Source organism: Phyllostomus discolor, chromosome 4 (genome assembly GCF_004126475.2).
Source record: "Phyllostomus discolor isolate MPI-MPIP mPhyDis1 chromosome 4, mPhyDis1.pri.v3, whole genome shotgun sequence".
NCBI classification, from domain to species: Eukaryota; Metazoa; Chordata; class Mammalia; order Chiroptera; family Phyllostomidae; genus Phyllostomus; species Phyllostomus discolor.
In genome coordinates this window covers 195,584,770-195,601,175 of record NC_040906.2, presented here as the reverse complement: position 1 = coordinate 195,601,175, position 16,406 = coordinate 195,584,770, and the positions used below count along the sequence as shown (strand labels likewise).

General features: G+C 35.5%; 1 protein-coding gene across 7 annotated transcripts in view; it reads right to left on the bottom strand.

Annotated features, from left to right (window-relative positions):
• Positions 1-16,406, bottom strand: part of STXBP5 (syntaxin binding protein 5) — a 131,351-nt gene that overhangs the window by 39,489 nt on the left and 75,456 nt on the right. For all 7 annotated transcript variants that reach the window (XM_036024858.1, XM_028508813.2, XM_036024859.1 and 4 more), the window contains exons 10-18: positions 16,119-16,273; positions 13,936-14,008; positions 11,291-11,438; positions 11,004-11,071; positions 10,698-10,738; positions 9,648-9,868; positions 8,966-9,144; positions 4,922-5,047; positions 3,195-3,346 (exon numbers count right to left, since the gene is read on the bottom strand). In XM_036024858.1, coding sequence (XP_035880751.1) covers positions 3,195-3,346; positions 4,922-5,047; positions 8,966-9,144; positions 9,648-9,868; positions 10,698-10,738; positions 11,004-11,071; positions 11,291-11,438; positions 13,936-14,008; positions 16,119-16,273 — 1,163 coding nt within the window. The remainder of the gene's footprint in view (positions 1-3,194; positions 3,347-4,921; positions 5,048-8,965; positions 9,145-9,647; positions 9,869-10,697; positions 10,739-11,003; positions 11,072-11,290; positions 11,439-13,935; positions 14,009-16,118; positions 16,274-16,406) is intronic.

The following is a 16,406-nucleotide window of genomic DNA, read 5'->3' as shown; positions in this document are numbered from 1 at the left end:
TCATTCTTATTAATGGAGACTTGAGAAACAAAGTCATTTACTTCTACATTTTGTTTTTTTTAACTATCATTTCAAATCATCCTAAAATGGGGTCCTAATCCTCCCTGAACTGTATTTCCACTGTAAACTGACATTTTGCTTTATTTCACATTTTGGGGAAATCTGCCTTAATTCAATACAGTACTTATTCAACTACCAACATTTTTATTCATTCTTGATTGTATCACATATTTCTTATACAGTATTATTTTTCCCTATACTGCACACACCCACACACAGAAATTTAACTGGCAGGTACTATTAGGCTCCACAGCTACTTCTCTTTTTCTACCTTATTGACAATATTGAACCCACTTGAAAGTACTTGCAATTGTATAGTCAAAACTTCACTATTAGAGCCACCTCTCCATAACTTTTGAAAATATCTTTCCTGAAGTCTAGACAGAATTAGATATAGCCAGCTAATTACCTTCTTTATAATTATCAACTTCTAAGACTAAGTAAGCACATTTTCTTATGTGTCTATCATGTTCACATCACTAAAAAGATCCTATTTGGGGTTTAGAACTATATTCAGGACAGAAACTTTCCTTTTGAGCACTTCATGGAGTGAAGAACTGGCCAGCAAAACCGGACATATATTAACACATTTCATTTACATTAGAATTAAGACTTTTAGCAACATACAGGTAGCTGAAACACTTCATCACTACTTGTCCCTGTGACTGTTTCATAAATGTTATTACGAAGATACTATATTTTAGTCAATAGTGCAATTGTATTTTAATATAGCTATAGAAGAGTTAAACTTAAACAGTAATGTTTTACCTTATAAAATAATTTTATAAGTGACATCTTACAAAAATGTATAATCATCTATTGGTAACAGAAATTTCTCTATTAAAAAGAACAGTTTGACAGTATTTGGGCTACACTTCAAGAATATATTTTAAAATATATGCTTTAGTAAGACTAGCATTTTTGCATCAGTGCAATTAAAGAATTTTAGTGCTGCCCTGGCTGGTGTGGCTCAGTGGATTGAGCACAGGCCTGTGAACTGAAGGGTCACCAGTTCGATTCACAGTCAGGGCACATGCCTGGGTTGCAGGCCAGGTTCCCAGTTGGGGGCATGCGAGAGGCACCAATCGCTGTCTCTCTCACACATCTGTGTTTCCCTCTCTCTCTCCCCCTCCCTTCCCCTCCCTCTAAAGAAATAAATAAAATCTTAAAAAATAAGATAAAATGACATATATACCTCGTTTTTAAAAAAAGAATTTTAGTGCCAATTACTCTACATTTAATTTTATTTGAAATATAAATAATTACAGTTTCACATTAAGACAAAAATACTCTTAATGTTAAGGCAGATTTTAAATAACTCATTTAATTTAAAATATAATTCTAAATATTATTAAAGTGAGCAGTCACAATACATAAATATCTTAAACTGACCAACAAAAATTCAGATATTTAGGTGCAGGGTTAAGACTAACTCTTCAATACAAAATGAATCAAATAATGATGAGAATAATACAGGGTTTGTATAGAGTGAAGTAGAATGCTGTAAAACTTAAGAAAAAATATTTTTTAAAATTACATTGCAAAATTGGTGTTTACCCTTGGATAAATTTAGGTATTTAGTTTCTAGCAATTTTATGTAAACTACAATGAGGTATCAGTGAGAAGAAATTAATTTTAGGAATAAAAAATTTTAAGGTTTGTGGTAAAATTATTAAAAGTATTTGTCTCCCCCCCAAAATTTCTTCTCTATCACAGCAATGTTCTAACTTTCTAACCCTAAATATGAATTTCTTTAATTTATAAAGAAACTGGATTGGGTTACAAACATTGTAATAGCTGTGTTCCTACATATATTATGAGATGAATTTAGGTAATGAGTATATTATTATAGAGACAATGTTCTAATAAGCTTTTAAAGAAATAAATGAGAAAAGAAACAATGATTTTACAGACAACAGCAAACATGCCATGATTTTACTGACATGGAAGAAATAACTTACTTAAAAAAGAAGAACGGAGTTTTTTCACAGATTCAGAATATAAGCTAGTAAAGCCGCACATGCAAGAAGTCACAATCAGCGTACCTTAGTGAAGCAATGGAAAGTGGAAGGAAAGAAAAGGAGACAAAGATACTAGAATGGTATGGCTGGGACAGTTTCTGCTGAAGACAACAAATGACAAAATGATTACACATACAAAGAAAAATAAATGGAGAAAAAAATTCAACCAACAAGCTAGCAAGGTCTATGCGCCATCACCTTTTTCTTCTGTCATGAATGGTGACACAGGTAGTATCAGCCAATAATGTCCAGAGAGCAACTGGGAAAAGAATCTCAGAGGGAACTTGAATTCAGCGGGACTGAGCTGGTGAGTCCAGACCAGAGCTTCCCAGTGTCCCAGTGTCCACTGCCTTTCTGTAAATGGGGTAAGTCAGCCCAAGACAGGGTTCCCCTCAACCCCTGGTACTGCAGGGCAGACTGGAGCCTGCAGGCCTGTTACTGCTGGAGGCCTCACTATTCTAGCCCTCTGTGCCCGAGATCCAGTGCAATTTTCTCTGTGAGCCAGGAGGTTAAGGGAGGGGAAAGGTGAGTGCTGGTATAGACAGCTAACTATACATGTGTTCATGAGGTATCAGTATTAAGACATTTAAAATCAACGCTAATTATTTAGCAAACACAAAAGAATGCTACGAAAAGAATGGATCCGGGTTTGCACTGAATCAGGCTACACGAGAACACCGTATTTTCGCTGAACTGAAATTCACTTTTGCACATGAAAAATGATTCTTTTTAAATGAAATCACTGAAAAAATTGTGGTCTCACAATACTAAACAATAAGAGGGACAAAACTTTGAAGTAAACTTTTGTTCTATAATGAGGCAAATTTTCCTCATTTTGTTCTACCATGAGGCAAATAATTTAGATAAAAAAATTTGATTTTGTAGTTCTTTCCCAACATTAAATAAAATCCTAGAATATTACAAACAAAAGCAAAATCTAATAATAATACAAAACAAAACAAAAAAAAGAGGCTCAACTTACACTACCTTTTGACAGTTCATGTATTACAGACCAAATCACACAAGCTATTGACCTAACTGAAGTACTTACATTCACAGGAGTAACTAAGCATTTATGGGAATCTTAAAACTCGGGGTTTTTTTTCTTTTTACCTCCTGAAGGTTGTCGAGATTTACGAGGAGACCGGGGTTCCCTCCGATAAGGGTCATTGGAGCCATACAGTTCAATAGTGCCCAGGTTGAGGAGCACTGCTTTCTGGAGGTAGTCAACCATCGCAATGCCATTACAATTGCCAAAAACTACCCTGGAAGAGGAAAGAGAAGATATTTTAGCACAGATAATAATTATAAAAAAAAATGTAGTCTGTAACAGACTAAAAGAGAAGCATGAAAGGTCTTAGAGAAAATTCCTCTTTGAACAAAAAACTATCAGACATAAAAATACAGGTTACATACGGCTTCTGATGGAACTGTATAGATTTTTTTGCAAACATTAATGATTACAATCAATATCATTAAAAAATCTGACATAGGAGCTGCAACTTGATCAGAGGCATAAATCCCTAGGCTAAGCAACATCTAAGTCTGACACTCTCAGGGGAAGATATTCCCTTCCACTGGGAAAACGGAAGACTGCATCTTCAAGAAAGTTTTGGTAATCAAGTATGAATGGATTTTATCCCTTTAAGATCCCTTAAGCAAGGAGCAGAAATCTGAAATACAGAGAGGGGCTACATAAGTACATGAAACAGGCAGGTAAGGACAATGGTGGGCTGCAGAGTGTACAACACAGCTAACGAGGACAAATGTCAACTTGGTTCCTGCTGACTTTTGCCAGCAAGAACGGAGACGTGGTTCAGATAATCAGATTTTTCAAGTGGAAACTCTAAATATGGATTTTCACATCAAATAATCTTGGCAACTAGTTCAAGTTTTAAAAATACACGAAAAGGGCTAAACAAAATACAACTGTGAGCCAATGAGGCCTGTGATCAACTGACTTGCAATTTCCTTTGAAACTACCTACATTTCTTTTTCTTATTCCCTGTTTGTGTCCTTTATGGCTGTGGGCAGGAAAACATTAGAGAGAAGAAGGTCTGTGTCCTGACACTGTGGGACAGCAAATAAAAGACATGAAAGAAAACTATCTGAGTACACAGCCGGTTGTAGTGGGGTGCACGACTGCAAAAGGCAGAGCAGGTGGTGACAGCTAGAGGAGAAGCAGCAATGAGCGAGTCCCCAGGCTGGATGGAGGAAGAAGAGAGACAGTGGCCGACACATGCTAAACAGCTCTGGAATGAACAGTTCGCACGCAGTTTCTCTTACAACACAATGCTGATTTTAAAACAAACATAAACATTACAGTAAAAGTATGTACAGTTAACACTATATACTTGAAGGCATGAATTAATAGTTACACCAGTACTGCGGATGAATACTTCCTTAAACTATTACTATGCCTGCACAATCTATACAAGTTAACTGTGGAGCAGAAAGAACAAATTATGCAGCTTTGGTAGGCCACGTACAGATTCAGCTTAGCACGCAGTCTTCCAGGCTGATGTTGTCAGGTGCCCATTCACTTGTTCATAATAGGACATAATTCCTGAAAGTATATGCAGGAGAGGACGTAGTGACTTTAAACCTTTACCTCAAATAATCCACTGGTCTGCGAGTCACCTGACTTAATACCAAGAAGCAATATAATCATGCACAGAATAATTATTCAGAACAGAATTATGTTCAAATAAATACACATTTGATCTGAAAGTTATGTAACTTTTTAAGTGATACTATAAAAATAATCATTTCTATTTTCAGAAGCAAAAAAGTGTATGAGACGCTATGAAGAGACTGAGAAACACACAGGTTACACTTACAGTCCGTAAGAAGAGTTGACGGCCAGACTGGTTATCTGTTGTGGCGGCTCTCCCCCTACCCACACCAACTGGATGACCAGCTCCGTCTGATAGCCTGGCGACTGTTTGAGTGGTGAATTTTTAACTCTGTAAGAAAGGAAAACATGTTACTTTTTATATCTTATTAGCCTATGTAATTACTGAATCATGCATAAATAACTATACAAAAATAACTATATATGAAATTGTACTACATATTTTAAAAAGTAAGAAATCAGAATCCTATCCTCTAGAAGCATTTAATGCAGACACCAAATATGTACATGAGTTAAAAAAATGAGAAATCGTATGCAGTAAGTTCCACACACAGAGTGGAGGGAGAGAGCAAGGGCGAAGTGGGCAGAAAGGGGAGGGAGGGGTAGAAAGAGGGCAGGGAGGGCTGGGGAGAAGAACGAGAAGCAGCAGTCCTGGCATTAAGAAGAAAAAAAATACAAGTTACAAAAGTACACTTAAAACTTAAAAACATGGTTTAACTAAATGAAAACTGGCCAAAAACATAAGCTAAAGAATGAGGGGAAAAAATGGGAAATTTATTTTTGTGTGACTTTTTCTAAAAAACATATACTTTAAGGTAAGGACTTTTTTTAGGTTTTTCTTTTTTAATTATATTTTATTGATTATGCTATGACAGTTGTCCTGGTTTTTCTCCCTTTGCTCCCCTCCTCCCAGCATCCCCACTGCCTCAGGCAATCCCCAACGCTTTGTTCATGTCCATGGGTCAGGCGTATTAAGTTCTTTGGCTGCTCCATTTCCTACACTGTACTTTACACCCCCATGGATGTTCTGTAACCACCTATTTGTACTTCTTAATCCCCAAGGTGAGAATATTTTTGATTGCACAGACTCTCCCAAAATTGCTCTTATAAAACATATACAACAATTTTGAGGATTCTGCCTTGGAGTGACAACGTATGGAAGAACAGCAGCCAGACTACTCAAACTTGAATCTCCTGACACCAAACTCACGGGTAAGAACCTGTCTGAGTCATTTAGTTGGTACTTCCAGTGAAGACGACCATGACACCTGACCTTTTACTGAGGTATTTGCTAGACCCACTCGGGAGAAGAAAGGGGTCGGTACATGGTCCAAACTTCAGGGTGAACGTGAATCACTTCAGGTGCTCTGGGGCTCAGTTACAGTCACTTCTGCCTGTGCCAGGTCTTCCAGGCAAGCACTCAGAACCGTCCGAACACTGGCTGAGGCAGAAGTTCTGGTCTTTCCCAGGGAAACACCCACTACTCAGCGCCAGCTGTCCACCTCAACACACGGAAATACTGCGTAGCATTCATCTCCACCAGTGACGGCCTCTGCTGACATGAGCACAAGCCCGAGTCTGAGAACACTAATCTTCCCTTGTATGAATTAGGTGAGGTTCGATGAAGTGTCCGCTGGCCCTCTGCTTACTTAATGTGCTCACTAGAGTAAATTCTCAAGAACAGCAATAGCCATTCAGAGACAATTTTAGAAGCACATACGACTACACTGGCACTTTTAGACCTAAGTGATGAAGACACACAAAACTTACGGAATTATTTTACCTGGTATGAAGAAACTACAAAAGTTTTTAAGCAAAAATAAGCCAGCCAAAACTGGTTACACAATCCACACTGATAAAAAGTTAGACACCAGATCAAGAAATGACAGAATATGCAAGACTTTTAAAAATACAAAATGGGGAGTGGGTAGGTGTTATGTTTTATGTCTACAATGATTACATTCAAGCTATCATTTTATTGTTTTGGATATATGTAAATCAATTTGTTTACTTTTTAAAGACAAGGTTTGAACCTTTATAAAAAGTTCCTTAATTTATACAAACATATTTAAATGTCAAAATAATGTTTGGAGGCTTTGTGGTTTCAAAACCATTTCTGTTTGGATGAATGTCCTGCAAAAACACAATTAAAATATTTAAGTAAGCACAAACATTAAACTTATTGGCAAAAGGAATCGTGGAAACATCTGTTTTTAAAATGTTTCTTCAAAAAAAGAAACCAATAAGGTACGAAGGCATTATGTATAAAAAACAAAACAAATCTCAGTACTAGTTATGGTAACATCATTCGGTTATAGTTCTGATTTTTGGAAATGGGCTTAAAACAATGTGAAGTTAATAAGTAATTGTTTACCTGAAGATTATTAAAAGGAAAAAAATGAAGTATAACTCAAATTGTGATGAAAAGTCAGTAATAAATATGAATATATGCATTCTACACAAAAATCTCAAAAATCTTACCAAAAATATGCTACAAAAATAAACCTCTAAAAATTGTACTTTATACACTAATAAAAATTAAATTTAATAAAAAGCTGTAGAAATAAACATTGACATCAGAGCATTAATAGAAACTTTACAAATTTAAGTTTAAAGTAAAGTAGTACTGAGTAAATAACCAAAGGGAAGAGGGTATTATAGAATTCTGTATTTCCAGGAACAAATTTAAAGGACACATGGACAAAAGCTAGGGGGAGGGTGGTAATGGGAGGGAAGTGGGGAGGGTTGGGTGGGTGGGCTGGAATGGGAGTAAAAGGGAGAAAACTGTACTTGAACAATGATTAAAATAAAATTAAAAAAAAAAAAGAATTCTGTATTTCCAAGTCTCATTCCAACTACACACGGGCCAGATCTATAGCAAAAACGAGGTGTGAGTGTGTGTACAGGAGAGACCCACAAATGAGGACAGATGGGAGAAGAAAGAAATCTGAGACCCTCCTGAGAAATGTAGTTGCTTAACTTCGGTGCTTCCACTTTATCAGTCTGACCGGTTTCTCATCCTCGGCACCGCGGCATTTTGAACTGGGTAATTCTTTGCCGTGGGGCACTGCCCTGGGCACTACAGGATGTTTAGCTTCGCCCCGCCTTCCGGCACTAGATGCCAGTGGCACCCCCATTTCCCCTGGTGTGACACTGATAATATCCCCAGATATTGCCAAATGCTTCCGGAGGAGCAAAATCATCCCCATCTGAGAGCTACTGGCATAGAATACATAATCTCAAAGTTATATAAAATACAAAGATTTTTAAAGTTATACCATACTTTAAAAATAACTGTGATAGAAAAAATCTGCCATATTTTGGGGGTGAATGCATGTTTGATTACATAGACACTCTCCACAGCAACTGCTGAACTACTACCCACCAAGGGAAGAGACTCTAGCAGATCTGCAAGCGAAGCAGTACGCAGCGTAGTTCTGTAACCAACGCAGATCGCCCTCTTACCACCCTCTCTGCCTTGAATCTGCCACAGTCTGGCTCCCCGCCCCACCACTCTTGTAACGGAATCTCTGACATTTTCCGTAACCACTGTTCAGTTATTACCTTCCCTGTCTTCTCTGTAAATGGAATACTTTTAATCACACTCTTCATAAAACTGTTGACTGATTTTTAACTCTTTCCTCGTTGTTTTATTTCTCTGCCATATTTAAGGCCCACACCCTTGGAGAAAATTAACTATTAAATAATATAAGTTGGACAGAAAAAAGAAAACTTTGTCCAATTTATTCCTGTATAAAAGCAAAATGTATTCAAATTTGGAATGCTACAATAAAGGCATTTAAATAATGATACTGTGGTGCTAGTGAAGATTCAAAAAAAGACAAGTAAATGATTACAAAAGAACCGAATCTCCAAAGACTGAATAAGCAGAATTTTTAGAATGGTAGAAAGCTGCCTAAACATACATTTCATCCACACACAAATCCAGGCTAAAACCATCAGTGGTTTAGAAGATGGAGGTGTAGATACAGAAGAAAGATCCATGCTAGTCCACTGTTGAAGGATCAAATCTTCATACTTTCGGGATAAAATCATGGAACGCAATCGTATTCCTCTTGATGCCACAGAAATAGAAATTGGATCAATCACAGCAAAACACAGACAGAGCTGTTCTTATGCCATGTTCCTCCATCGCAGAAAAATGTTACCATAGCTTTCTTATTAAGGCACACAACTCATCTAAATTAACAGATAATTTCCAAAACATCTGTATCATTTACTAACTTACTTTAAACAAGGGACGTTATCCCGAAGGCCATCAGAGGAACTGCTACTGGTGGAAGGATGAGACTGAGGAGGGATGGGCTGAGGATTGGCGCCCCCCACTGGTGTTGGCAGAGGCGGTGCCTGCTCACCCTCTGGGGATTCCACATCATTTATCTCATACAACAATCGAACTTCAAGCATCTGTTGTAAAAGTAAGACAGCTTCTTTACTCCCAATAAATATGATTCACTTCCTTACAGTTTATACACACATGCATATTTTAGGGGAAAGAACATTTTTAAAGGTAAAAATTAGCAAGATTTCTAAAGATAAGGATTTAGCCACAAAAAAAGGTCTCTGACTCAGCTCTTGAAAAACGATGTGTATGTGTGCAAGTACACATACACCCACACCCAAACACGCATTACGGTTTTAGAATTCGTGGCAGTTTGTTAATATCAAACCAGAGCATGCTCATACTCAGATGGGCTTTGTTTAAAGGAAACATAAAGTATTTAAGGATTTAAATGTTCAGTAAGATATGCATAAAAACATGGTATTTTTCAAAACAAGATAAATGGCAATGTAAATACTGAGGTGATTTTAAAAATTCTAGACAGAACTGACTGCAAATCATCTTCTAAATAATTTAAAAATTTAAAAAAGTCAGACGTCTGACATGGAAACAACCACGAGACCATTACCGGAATGACTTCTGTGACAACTTCTTGTTTGCTGAATCTGTAAATGATGACGTGAGCGGACACTCCAGCGATGCACAGCATTCTACTTTCTGGGCACCAGGAGATGATCTGAATGGCATAGGGGTCTTCATCCACAATGTCCGTGTTCGGCTTGTCATCCTTGCTTCTTGACTTTTCAAATACTTTAGCTGTCTTTAGTTTATACAGTACTTGAAGAGTTACTAGAAAAAAGATATATATTAGGTAATTTAATGCAAAAAGTACAAATATAATGTAATATTTAATCAGTTATACTATGTAAGAAAATAGTCTATATTTATTTGAACCATATTTTGATTCCCAGATCTACATTTCTGTTATACTTTTAAATAATGCATTCATTGTACTCACTGACCAAAAAAAGTGTACCCATTACTCATTGTATTCATTAAAAAAATCATCATCATGATAAATTTAGATAACCTGAAAAAAATGAGTAATAAAAAAATTTGTAAAAAATAAATAAAATAAATGACATTTTCTTCCTACAATGATTTTCTAATATTTTCTCTACAAAAGAGAACAATGTTTTCTAACACTTCTAGAGGATGAACATCCTGAGTTAACTGAATTCTGAGTGCCTGCTATGTATGTTTTGCAAACATTGGCCATTCAAAGCATTCTTTCCTTTTTTGCCATTATATAACCACCACAAACATTTCAAGAAGGCAATACAAATTTTGTGGTATATGTTTAGAACTAGGCATTAAAATCATACAAATTTTTGTTGATTTGACACATATGCCTGCTTCTCCCATTTCTGAATTAGAAAGAGAAGGTTTGAAGAAATTTTGAAGATAAGATTTGAGTACTTCTGTTGAGAAGCACTAATTAATAGCCTGAAGAATATCTTTAATCTATTAAAAATCCTAAATTCTTACTTGATTAATAGGTATTAAATTTATGCCTTTGAATTTCAAATTGAATGTTGGTGATGCATTATAGTACAGGTTGTATAAAAGCAGCTATTCTACAACATGTAACATTAATAATAATGCTCAAAATACTTACTTGCAGAAGCATCCCAGAACTTAACAGACCCATCGGCATGCCTATGAAAAGCAAATGAATTAAAAATGTTATTAAAAATGTTTATATTTTGTTTCTTTGAAGTATATTGTTATTTAAAAAGACAGTCACCAAAATGAGGAAAAAAGATAAAATTTAGGGTAAATTATCAGTTTACAGACAATAATTTATTTCTTATTATGTTTCAGCATAAAGGAAAGCACTATCTGCCCAATTAATTAATGCTCATGTGGTCTTAATTATATTTAGCTATTACTGATTTACTCGGTGAAACAGACTTTTACTTACCCTGTAATAATTATTTCTGGGTAACTCTGAGCACCCAAACCCCAATTACCTCCATTGATGGGCCATTCCTGAAAGAAAAGATTATTGTATAAAGCAACTTCCAAGCACATCATGCATCTTTATGTATATCTATGGCAAGAGTAAACAACATACTTTGCTTCCAAAAAGGGTTTTTCCATTTATTTTCTCTAGGGAAGGATTCAGTGTTATCAAACACTTCAAGGTGATAGATATAAAATGCTGATGTATTAATGTACACATTAAATAATCAAACTCATGTTCAATACCTTTTTGCTGTAACCTTGCCGTTTCTGTCTAGCGCCAACAGAATAAAGTGCAGGAATAAGGTCCACTGGACAATCAGCAAAATACTCGCAACATGTAACAGGGGACTCATGTATACTCAAAGGGTAGGGATTTTCAAATATAGGATATCTTTAACAACAAGAAAAGGAAAATATTCATTAACAAATTATTACATAAAATTAATGCAATGAAAACTTAATTTATAGCTTTAGAATATAAAAAGTTTTGGTTTAATTAGAAGTCAATATCCTTTGAAGGTCCACATATTATCTAAAATTATATTTTAACTTAGTATGTTCTTTCTACAAATTTTACAAGTTACATACATCTAGCAGATTTAATAAATTAACATGCATATATGTATAAAATGACATCTTTTATAATGACAGTTGCGCAATTAGAATAGTAAACAGAAAAGCTGCAGTTGGTACTACATACCATACATATACCACACACTGGAACAAGTGATTTATATATAGTTAACTCATTTATTCTTGCACCAAACTTATGACACAGGCATTAGACTGAAGAATGAAGACTTAGAGCAATGTGCCACAGGCATGCCAACTAGCAAGAAGCAGCAGAATTTAAACCATGGTACTCTTAACCATGAAGTCATAAGATTCTCAATTAACAGACACCTCATTGTTTTATCAATAGAGATCATACAAATTTTCAATTCTCCTTTTTTCCCTCCATCAGTGTAATGTTTATTGCAATATTTGATCCATGAATGCTCTCTTGTTTTAGTGATAACATAAATAAAATTCTATCTTAAATGTTTTCTATTTGTAAAATTATATTAAAGCAAAAAATGCTTTCAAAAACCATAAAATTAAAGCAAAATCCTAACTAGAATACAATGATATTTCTTCTCTGGTTTTAAAGCCCTTGGAAATATGAATGATTACTTTAAAATATCTACAAAACCAGAAACCCAGCTAAAAAAAGTCTAGTAAATTCAGACTTAGCTAACCTGAAAAAATTAGATGTATTGATCAGTCTACTACTGGAAATAATTAAAAACAGGAAAAAAATATCAGGGAAGTCCTTTCTAGACTTCAAAATGAACTCAACTGTCCCCACTCCCTTCTCAGCCACACATAGAAGAGCAGAAGACAAAACTCAGGCAAACCAACAGATGCATTAAAAAAATGGCAGGCAATTTTTATCTCTCTATAAACACGCTGCATAATCCTTAGCTCAATAATTCTACCATCATTATACCAATATACATGCCCACTCACAGGTTACTTGTATGATATTTTCTTTAACAAATATGTCCCAGTATAGAACACATGTGAAAATACCACTATTTAAAAACTTACCTAAGTAAAAAAATAAAATCATATTAAGAGTAAGTTATTCTAGGACAGTTATTTAGAAGAAAATGTTTTAAATTCCTTTATTCCACAATGATATTGTTACTGCCCCCTAAAAAACCCCATTGATTATTATAGCCAGCAAGTAACTAAGTTGATGTAAATTTAGGAATGCCTTAAAATGAGAGAAATAATATACTTCATTTATACTTCAGGGTTTCCCACTCTCAGTACTATACACATTTTGCATCAGATAATTCTTTGTGAGGGAGTATCTTGGGTACTGTGGATATTTAGCAGCATTTCTGTTCTCCACCACTAGATGGCAGTATCAACCCCTCCCTTCAATAAAGTGTCTACCCGGACTGCCAAATAGCTCCTGGGGAACAAAATTGCCCCCAGTTGAGAAAAACTGAAATACTAAATGGGTAACTCAATGAAAAAACATGCTTAATGATTATTTCTCAAGAGATATAAATAGATAGTATAATGTTCTATTCAAATAACTTTAAGCATTGTATCACCTATGTTAGAAAAAGCAGAAAATGGAAATTACTACAAAAAATTGCAAAGGAACTATGGTAGGAATTACAGATTTGATATGATACATCTGGTTAAGAGAGAATAGAAAAAAATAAAGAGAAAAAGAAGGCTAACTCTGAAACTTATATGGATTTTTGTAGCAAGCGGAGTGTTTCAGCTGCTGGAAACTATGTAAGAAAAGCATGGAAGAGTGACACTTGTGTAACACCTGGCTCGGTTTTCTAGGGAATGTGGCGCCTGCAAGAAGACAGTGAAAAACCAGGCTGGAAAGGTACCCTGCATTCCAACCATGTACGGTAGCAAGCAGGCTGAGGTGCTTTAAAATCAAACAATAGGGAACCACAGTGGTTTGAAGAGGAGAGTGGCAAGATCGGTGCTGCGTCTAAAATCAGCCTGGCCACGGCAGCCGTGCGTGACACACTGCCACAGGCAGTGAATAGGCCGCAGAAACTACAAGAGCTTATCTGGAGGGCAACTGTGTGATGGACTCAATGTTGGACATGGTGACTCCCTGTCCCCCAGGGTATCCGAGCATTAGACTGAATCATGAAATTTCAGAAATCCAACAAATTCTGACTTAAAAAATGGAAACTCTGTATGATCAGCTACTAGAGAAATTTTGTAGGTAGAAATGTTCATCTGGAGTTATAAAAAGAGGTCAAGGTTATAGATATAAATGTAGTGGTTTCAAAAAAATGAATGCTACAAACATGTTTTTTTCATCACATACTAAAATAATTGCTTGTCAAATTGTTTCTTACCCATTTTGTGCAAGGTCTATAAGTACTAAATCCTTTTCTAGAAGAACAACTACAGCATATGGTTCTTGAAAATCTGGAATAGGAAAACAACACACAAATAGTTTTAAATATGCAGGAAGAAAAATATTAAATAAATATGACAGCAAATTATAAATATTTTTGTTGGTTTTTATTTTGTTCCATTTTTCTTGCAGATTTAGAATCTTCATCTTGTATTTAATATAATTTAAGGTAGTATTTTCTAAATGAGATAAATCTATATAATAACCTATACAAAATTATTTCAGTTTTGTAATAGTGAGTAAAACAAGAAGCCTGTAACTTCTATGGTATTGCAAATTAAAAGGCAGCATATGGCAAACAAACTCAAAGTGTAAATCCAAATACACACAAGAACTCTCATTATTGGATATCTTAGAAACCCAGTGGAGTACTATTATAATATTACATAGTCTTTCCATAGTCTAGACTATGGGAAGACTTGGATATTTCATATGTGCCTGCTAACTACTAAATGTATTACATCTTTACATCTCAACTAGCTTCAAATGAAGTAAAAAAGATCCAGATTTAAATTCCCCTAAAAATTTATGCAAGCTGTGATGATTAATTGTATATGTCAACTCATCTTCTCTGTGGTGCTCATTGGTTTGGTCAAATATTAGTCTAGATGTTGCTGTGAAACTATTTTTTTAGATGTGATTAACATTTAAATCTGGAGACTCTAAGAAGATTATCCTCAATAATGGTGGGCCTCATCTAGTCAGTTGAAGGCCTGAACAACAAAACAAACTTTCCAGGAAAAAAACAAAACAATTCTGCCTTCAGACTCAAGACTGCAGCATTCACTCTTTCCTGAATTCTTGGCCTGCAAGGTCTGCTGTGTAAATATTAGATTTATCAGCTTCCACAATTACATGAACCAATACTCCAAATTCTCTGTATTTATACCTGTCTCAAATGGTTGTGCTTTTCTGGAGAACCTTGACTAGTGTACCAGTATTTTACAGAATATTAGAATGTATCTTTTTAAAATTTTTTAAAAAATACTTTATTGATTATGCTATTACAGTTGTCCCATTTCCCCCCCTTTATTCCCCTTGGCCACGCACACTGCCTCCTACCTGCATTCCCCCACTTTAGTTCACGTCCGTATGTCATACATATAAGTTCTCTGGCTTCTATATTTCCTATACTACTCGTAACCTCCCCTGTCTGTTTCGTACCTACCATCTATGCTTCTTGTTCCCTGTACCCTTTCCCCTCTTCTCTCCCTCCCCTAACCCACTGATAACCCTCCATATGATGTCCATTTCTGTGATTCTGTTCCTGTTCTAGTGCTTTGCTTAGTTTGTTTTGTTTTTTAGGTTCAGTTATTGATAACTGTGTTTGTTGTCATTTCATTGCTCATATTTTGATTATCTTCTTTTTCTTAGATAAGTCCCTTTAACATTTCATATAAGGGTTTGGTGATGATGAACTCCTTTAACTTGACCTTATCTGAGAAGCACTTGATCTACCTTCCCATTCTAAATGAAAGCTTTGCTGGATAGAATAATCTCGATGTAGGTCCTTGCCTTTCATGACTTTGAATACTTCTTCCCAGACCCTTCTTGTCTGTAAGGTTTATTTTGAGAAATCAGCTTACAGTGCTATGGGCACTCCTTTGTAGGGAACTCTCCTTTTCTCTTGCTGCTGTTAAGATTCTCTCCTTAACTTTAATCTGGGGTAATGTAATAATGATGTGCCTTTGTGGGTGCCTCCTTGGGTCCAACTTCTTTGGGACTCTCTGAGCTTCCTGGACTTCCTGGAAGTCTATTTCCTTTGCCAGACTGGGGAAGTTCTTCTTCATTATTTTTCAAATAAGTTTTCAACTTCTTGCTCTTTCTCTTCTCCTTCTGGCACCCCTATGATTTGGATATTGGAACGTTTAAAGTTGTCCCAGAGGTTCCTAAGCCTCTCCTCATTTTTCCTAATGTGAATAGTTTTGTTTATCCTACAAAGGCACTCACTACTAACAGGTGATGCAACAAAATTAACTTCTGAAATGAAATTGGCAAAGTTATGAGGGTAGCATCTCTTCCCAGAAGAATGAACACAATACATTAAGGCAACTACTAAGATAACATTTAGGTCTTTGTTCTGAATATAGATATCTGTATAAAATGAGATGCAAAGCTTACCATTTGGGTATGGTGTTTCACATAAGGTTAGGAAATCAACAATTGAATAGTCCATTTCTAGCACAGCAGTACTTTTCCCATGCATGACTGTTAAGCAAGGTCTTCTTCCTACAGTATCATATGACAAACCGCCTGATAAAATAATAAAAGGTTCCCTGGAAATAAAATACACAGGATTATAAACAGCATGGTGAAGACTAATGATTTTCCTGCTATATCATAAATGTTTTATTTAGTGAAATAATCAAAACGTATCATTCTAACATTCTTATGCATCATTTACTTTAA